This window comes from Phaseolus vulgaris, chromosome 9, assembly GCF_000499845.2.
Source record: "Phaseolus vulgaris cultivar G19833 chromosome 9, P. vulgaris v2.0, whole genome shotgun sequence".
Lineage (NCBI taxonomy): Eukaryota > Viridiplantae > Streptophyta > Magnoliopsida > Fabales > Fabaceae > Phaseolus > Phaseolus vulgaris.
In genome coordinates, this window is record NC_023751.2 from 6128027 (window position 1) to 6135942 (window position 7916).

The 7916-nt window shown below is 35.1% G+C and overlaps 1 protein-coding gene across 1 annotated transcript; it reads left to right on the forward strand.

Annotated features, from left to right (window-relative positions):
- Positions 1-5469: 5469 nt before the first annotated feature.
- On the forward strand, positions 5470-6642 carry LOC137822165 (uncharacterized). The gene has a single exon (XM_068627068.1). It carries the CDS (start codon positions 5470-5472, stop codon positions 6640-6642), a length of 1173 nt encoding a protein of 390 aa, XP_068483169.1.
- The last annotated feature ends 1274 nt before the right edge of the window (positions 6643-7916 follow it).

Consider the following 7916-nt stretch of genomic DNA (forward strand, 5'->3'; position numbering starts at 1 on the left):
CGAGACCTCGATCCAGGTAGGGATCGATCCAGGAAAGGTAATTAAGATAAAAGATAAAGAAATATTTTATCTATTGTGTTATTATTTGAAGATCAAAGATATAATTATTATTATTTAAATTTGTTATCATATTATTCTAAAGATAAAGAGATATTTTATCTCTTGTGATAATATGCAAGTTATTTATATATTAATTTATACATGTTAGTTAATAGTTGTTGAGAATAAAAGAGGAGCATCTGAGAATAATGGTGCATATGTTGAACATAATGTTCTTATTCTGTTAACACCTGAAGATAAGTGATTTTCTGTTATTATTTAATGCTTTTAGTAGAGATTATATTTTCATGAGTGAAAGTTATTAAACAAGTAAACTATAAAAGGGATTAAGACTTCAGGTAAATGAATGTTGTTTTTTAGTACTAGAAACTGAATACTTATCTTATTTTAGTAAGCTCTACTGACTTGATTATCTCGTAAAACTAACAACGAATTGACTTGATTGTCTCGTAAAACTAACAAAGAATTGACATCTCGTATATTTTCTAGATTTATGTGGGTGAGTTTTCTACTATTTTAAAAATACAAGAATTTTAAAAAGCTTATCTTTGCCCAAATCTTCACAAAATACAACTTTGTTTTACTCAAATTTAAACTTTGAAACTAATTCATTCATGCCTTTATTTCTTGTAACCTCATAAACTTCTGACATTGCAGTAAAATGAATTATTTCACCATTACCATTGTTTAAGTATATATTTTATTGAATTATTTATTTTATATTGTAGAAATTATTTCTTTTGGATAATTAATTTAATGTTTTGATTACATTATGTAGTATCTTGCTCCAAACATAATTTATAATGACGTGTAAAACATGCATTTGATATAAATTCATTGAATTACATATTATAAATTTGAATTGATTAAATTTAAATAGTAAACTCTCACTCGTCCATTTTCTCAATAAATTAATATTTTATCTTATAAGTTATATGTGCATAAAACATTGTGATGTTGAAATAGTATACCCTCTAAAGTACTGATTCGTCAATTTAAGCTTGCATGTGATATTGAAGTGGATAAAACATCAATGGTTTTAATTAAATTGGGTAAGTCCATTCTCTCTTTTCCGTATAAAATCCTCTTTTTATATGGATATTGTTGTTCTTTTTTTGTTTCTTTTCGTTTGGTTGGAACCAACTAATCTATAACTTAAGGATGAATCAACTAGGGTTGTCTATCATGATTTGAGAGCACGTGCTGGATCACTTCATCAAATTACATCATATTCAAGTAATCATTGCATCACCCAAATATATTTATGGCACTTCAAGAATCCAAAACCACAACTTTCTCTCAAAACATTTGTTTTTAGTCTTACATTATTCATTAATAATCTTACTTTTCAAATTTTCGTGTATAATTTGTAAAGCATGAGAGTTTTGAAGTTTTAAATCCATGATAAAATTTGAAGTTGTGTTGCTTTTGGTTTAGAATCTACGTAAACCCTTGCACAAAGTTTGCCCAATCTTTTTTTAAAAAGAAAAGTTTTTCTAAGTAAAGAGAAAGTTAAAACAACTTTTCAACCATTCCTACCAGATTTTTGAAAACCTATTAATATGTTTTGGGTGTGATCAAAACCGCTTTGGCTCATAAATGTTGCTTTGAACGACCACTTTTTAAGTGCTATAAATATAGTCTTTCTTTCAAAACAAAATACACAAGTTTTGTACACAGTTTGAAATCAAACAAAGTGAGATTGAGATTAGTTTTGAAAGAAGTTTTTCAAAGTTTGCAAGATTGTTGTTTAGCTTTGCACTAGTACAAGATCTCATCATAGGACTTCCTGATTTCTGTAATCTCAGGTGTTTTCTATTCCTTTAATGATTCTTGTAATTGTACTTTCATAAACTTGTAAGTGTGTGTGAAATCCTGCAAAGTCAGAGGGTGTTTTGACTTGAGGTGTGTGGTTGCAAAGATCTCTAACTCCTTATAACTGTTTGTTTTAATTTTGTTTTTGCTGCTGATATAAACAACCGATTAAAACGTATTTTTAATCGGTTAAAATTCTGTAAACAATTTTTGAATCATTGTTTGATTGTTTTCCTTAATTGCTTATTTGTGATTGTTTGATAAAGGTTCATTCTTATTCAATCTTTGTGAAAATCTTTGATAAATAATTCATCATCTCTCTTGTTTAAGCCATCAATTCTTATATTAAGAACTTGAAATTGCACTTCCTTAGTTAAATGTTCTCTTTTGTGCAAGGATAAAGATGTGCACATTTGTGTTCATTAACTGAGTGACTTGAATTTCCACTAATTTTACTTTAAAAGGAAGAAGTTTATGTTTGGATCCACGCTGACTTTTTACTGAGATTCATTATTCTTCTTGCAAGGACAGACTGATATAAGGTTTCACTTAATCTGCTACACTTTCTATACTTCCTGCTATTATCAGTTCAATTTTCTTTTTTTCATAATTATAAAGATATTCCAACACTTCAATTTTTGAATGGTTAGACAATTTATAAATGTTATTTTACTTAATTGTTACTTTTCTTTTAGACTTCTATTTATACCAATTTGTGGTGAGTTTCGTAATGGATTATAAATAGTATTAGACATTTGTTTGAATGTGGATATTTTTGTTTACCCATATTACTGTATTATTTGATGATTTATTCTTAAAGTAAATATAAGATAGTGGTATCTACCAGATATGTTTGTCGATGATCCATGTTGAGAGACCAGAGGGTTGTAAAGTAGTTTGACCGGATGAATTATGTCTTTGGATAAAAGTTTGAACCAAGAGATCGATATATCGAAGTATAAGTATACTTTTTTTTAAGATATCTCTTTCAGATAAAAGTTTTGAACTAATAACGCAAAAGTCACTTAACATATTTTTTTTTGGAATAAAATAGATTTTAAATTAATAATCAGTTTCTAATTAATGAAACAAGTGAATATTTATTTTAAATCAGGTTAACTTATATATTTCAAACTTATTTCAAAGCCAAAAATAAGAAAATTAAAAAAATTGTCTTTAGATGCTGAAATTTGTAAACTACACTCTTCAGTGTATAAATTTAAAAGCAATGAAGATTTTGATAATTACTAAAATGAAATAATATTACATAGTCACAAGGTGCATAAAATCATTATATATGCATACATACTGGTTTATAATATACTTACCAAAAGTTTATAATTTAAAAAGAAATTAGTTCAATTTAGTAGGGAATGGAGAACGACGACCATACGAGAGTAGGGACACAGGCATGTGCGACGTGGTGGATGGTGCTGGCGCGGAATCAGTGTGCAACAGTGACACAGTTACAGGGACAACTTTCTTTGAGGAGGAAGAAGGTGAAGTGTGGTGTCTTAACAACGCAAGTAAAGGGATACATGTGTGTGAGATAGATGGTGTGAAAACAAAGTGTTGCCCTTTTTTTTAATGCATACGTTTTATAAAGGCGGCTCTTACCATAATCGCCCTCTTTGCCTGCATCTTAGAATGCGGCTAAATAGTTGCCTTATTTTCTATGAAACATAAGACTACGCGCTTATAAAAATGATTAGAAAATTACCGTCTTATAGTTAAAATTACCATCATTTTAATTTATTCTTTTTCACGAGTGACCCAATCAAAACTATTTTAGTCCAAATTTTAAGAATTTCTTCGAGCACTTTTTTTTCAACACTCAATACTTCTTAAAATACTAAATATTTATTCTCATTTCAAAATAGATTATAGAAACATTTAGCATTATACAATTTGGAATTTATTTGTTTTTATAAACACATTTTAGATTCCAGAAAATATTGATGTTAAAAATATCTTCTGAATTCTACAATGTAAATTATATTTTTTTTTTAAAATACATTATAAGATTATAACATCTTAAAACTGTGTCCATATTAAAAATATTTTTCAAATTCTATATTTTGAAATGTCTTTTTTAAAGTACATTTTAAATTATAAAATGTGGAAGATACTGAAATTCCTTATGCCTTCTATAATTTAGAATGTAATTTTTTTTCCAAAACACATAACGTAAAAAATGGTACCCTCATTGTTTTAGATAAGGACATTTTTAATAACTACTACCAATGCAACTATAAGAAAAAATTAGATTTAGATTTATTTCTTTAATTATAAATTTAAGAGATTTACGTTGGTAGTGAAGAATGATGACAAAAGTTTTATTAAGCTTGTGAATAGTAAATAACATACATTTAATATCATTTATATTAATATAGTAATATTTTTAAAATAAAATTTTAATTTATTAAAATATGAAGTTTATGATTTTACTTAACGTTAAGGGTGCTAATATATCAGCACCGAAAGAATGTTTATGCGACGACGGCAAGAGAGGACAACTTTGGTGTTGAGATTCTCGACACCGCTCATCAAATTAGCATCGGTGTGTTCCTTCTTCTTAGCTTCTGTGGGTGTGTATGTAATTTTTTTAAGAAACTTCTTTTGACAAATTATAGAATGCGGAAAGTATGTACAAATATTTTTTTATGTTTTACAATACAGAATGTATCTATACCTATATATAATAATGGGAATTTTCCCATAACTATTTCTTATACACATCTATGCTTTCATAACTGTTTTTGATATATATAATTGTTTTTTATATATTATTTTTAGTTATTTTGTAATTTTGTAAATATTAAAACAGTTATCAAGATAGAGTTTTTTTAACGTAAAACAATTTTGAATTTAGTTTTTTTTAATATATTTTTATTTCTTCAGTTTTCACTCACTTTTTTTTCAATTTGAATTTATATTTAAAATTTTTATGATCATTTTTCTCTCCTCCCTCTTCCTCATTTTATATCTTCTAATCATATCACTTCCATTACATAAAAAGATTCATTCTTCAAGATCAAAGTAAGAAGAAGAGCACGCATCCCACATTAGTATATGTACCGGTAGGCACCGACCGACCGACCGAACGCACAATAAATGTAAGGGCATTTATGTGACAAGCTAAGTTGGTTAAGATACACCTCCGAAGAATAAGGAATATGCGTTTAAAGAAGATATGTTCCCCGGGTATTCCGGAGCACGACTAGCAAGACATATCCATAACCACCCTGAGCCCAAGGGACAGAAGGCCCATTAGGCAATCCTATAAATACTGTGCTCAAGCCAGAGAAAGGTACGTTTTCATTCACTTACGAAACTGCGCTTAGAATCTCATACTTACTTGAGCGTCGGAGTGCCTTCGCAGGTACCCTCCCCCGCCTGACCGAAGGAGACACCAAGAAGGAACGACCAACTGAAGGAGACACCAAAAAGGAACCACCGACCGAAGGAGAAAAAGATCGACACGTCAGCAATCTCATTACGTCAACCGACCGTGCCTGGGCCCCATTTCTCCAAACAGGTACAATTGGCGCCCACCGTGGGGCCGAGGCAAATCTTCAACTTTTTGAAGATATAATGGTTGCGACAAGAAACAACAACGACGCTATGGCAGAACAGATGACTATGATTCAAACCCTCCAATCTCAGATGGAGGAACTGCGACAAAAGGGGATGGAAGACCATCGCCAACATGAAGAAGATAGACGCCGCCAAGAAGAAGAAATCGCCTTATTAAGAGAGCAGAATGCACGGCTCCAGCAACAGGTCAATAATCCCGAACGAGAAGGCCAATCCCATATGGCCGACCGAACCGCCTCTCTCATACCTACACCGACTAATACCAATCCTGCTTTCAGAGCTGAAACAGTCGAACGAAAGTCCAGTAAAAGGGGTCATCCTTTTACAGACGAAATTATCACTACACCACTTCCTGACAAATGGAGAGGTCTCGCTATTAAACTCTATGACGGCTCGACCGACCCGGACGAGCATTTAAATGTGTACAAGACGCAAATGACTTTGTATACCACAGATAATAATGTGTGGTGTAAAGTATTCCCCACGTCCCTTCAGGGAGAACCCCTTACTTGGTTTACAGAGCTGCCTCCGAACTCCATTGACGACTTTGACATCTTAGCTGTAAAATTCTCCACTCAATATGCCACCAGCCGACCACATCACATGTCCTCCATGTCTCTCCTAGCGGTACAACAAGAAAAAGGTGAATCTCTCAGAACTTTTCTAGATAGGTTCAACAAAGCATGCATGCACATCCGAGGACTCAAGCAGGAAGTTGCATTGCACCATTTGGTCTCGGCCATCCGGCCGAGCCGTTTTACTGAAAGTCTCATCAAGAAATCGCCTCAAGACATGGAAGACCTTCGAACTCGAGCAACCAAATTCATGCAAATCGAAGAACACATCGATTACCACCAACGGTTCAAAACCGTCGGATCTGAAGTCCTCAAAGATCAAACCCCGAACAAAGAAAGAGAAGTCGAGACCGAACGCACTGCCCGAATCACTCCAAGATCCGACCGGAGCAGAGGAGGCCAAATCCCCAGGTTTAACAGTTATACCCCCTTAACTGTGCCGAGGGGACGAGCCCTAGATGAAGCACTACAAACAGACTTAATTCCGATATTGAAGCAATATCAAACGCCACCGAATGCAGACACCGCTAAGCATTGTCAATACCATCGAAACTTCGGCCATACGACCGAAGGATGTCAGGCGTTGAAGGACTAAATCGAAGAGCTCATTCAGGCTGGTCATTTGAGGCAGTTCGTTAAGAGGACAAGAAATTCAAGATCCCCACCACGGAGTACCGACCGTACATCTCGTGGTGTCGACCGGTCGTACCGTAACGATTATAAACGTCGAACCGACCATAATCAGGCTTCGCGGAAACGCAGTGAAAGCCCCGTTCGGCGTACACGCGCCCGCAGCATAAGTCCCGACCGAAACACCCGCCCTCGCAAACGAGTCCGCGAAGTCATCAACATGATTGCTGGACCCGTTAATTTGGGCGAACCGAACCACGAAGCTAATTATATAGCTGGAGGCTTTGCCGGTGGCGGGTGCTCAAATTCCGCCCGAAAGAAACATCTCCGAGACATCCAGTCCGCACATGTTACCACAAGGAGGCGTCCACACATACCTCCGATCACCTTCACTGACGATGACTTTACAGCTATAGATCCAGCCCAGGACGACCCCATGGTAATCACTGTCGAAATTGACAAGTTCGCAATTGCCAAGACCTTGGTCGACCAAGGTAGCTCAGTCGACATATTATACTGGGAAATCTTCAAGAAAATGCGCATTCCAGAATCAGAAATTCAACCCTATAACGAATAAATTGTAGGGTTCTCAGGTGAACGGGTCGACACTAAGGGGTATATAGACTTGTATACAACCTTCGGTGAGGAAGACGGTCTCCACAAAACAATAAACGTACGATATCTGCTGGTTAACGCCCAGACTTCTTACAACATCCTGCTCGGCCGGCCGTCTATCAACAGATTAAAAGCCATTGTCTCCACCCCACACTTAGCCATGAAATTCCCTTCGGCCACTAACGACATTGCAACCATCCATGTCGATCAAAAAACTGCTAGAGAATGCTATGTCGCAAGTTTGAAAAGTGAGCCAACTCGACGACTCTATACAACCAATCCGGACGACCGAATCTCGCAAAAACGAGGGCGTTCCCCCACACGGCATTCCGGACGACACATGTCCCGTCGTCAGATGATAGCCCTTGTTGACCTCAACCCTCGCATAGACGATCCCCGTATGGAAGCAGGAGAAGACTTGCATCCATTCCCACTTCGTGATAATCGCCACACTACGCACATCGGTACTTCGCTGAAACCGGACGACCGAATGGCCATCGGGACGACACTTGTTAAAAATTCCAATCTTTTCGCCTGGACGGCTGCTGATATGCCTGGCGTAGACCCACAGGTTATCACTCACCGATTATCACTGTATAGAGAAGCTAAGCCAATAGCTCAAAA

Excerpts from the sequence above, each read along its gene's own strand:
- LOC137822165 (XM_068627068.1), top strand. The coding sequence starts at position 5,470 with ATGGTTGCGACAAGAAACAACAACGACGCTATGGCAGAACAGATGACT.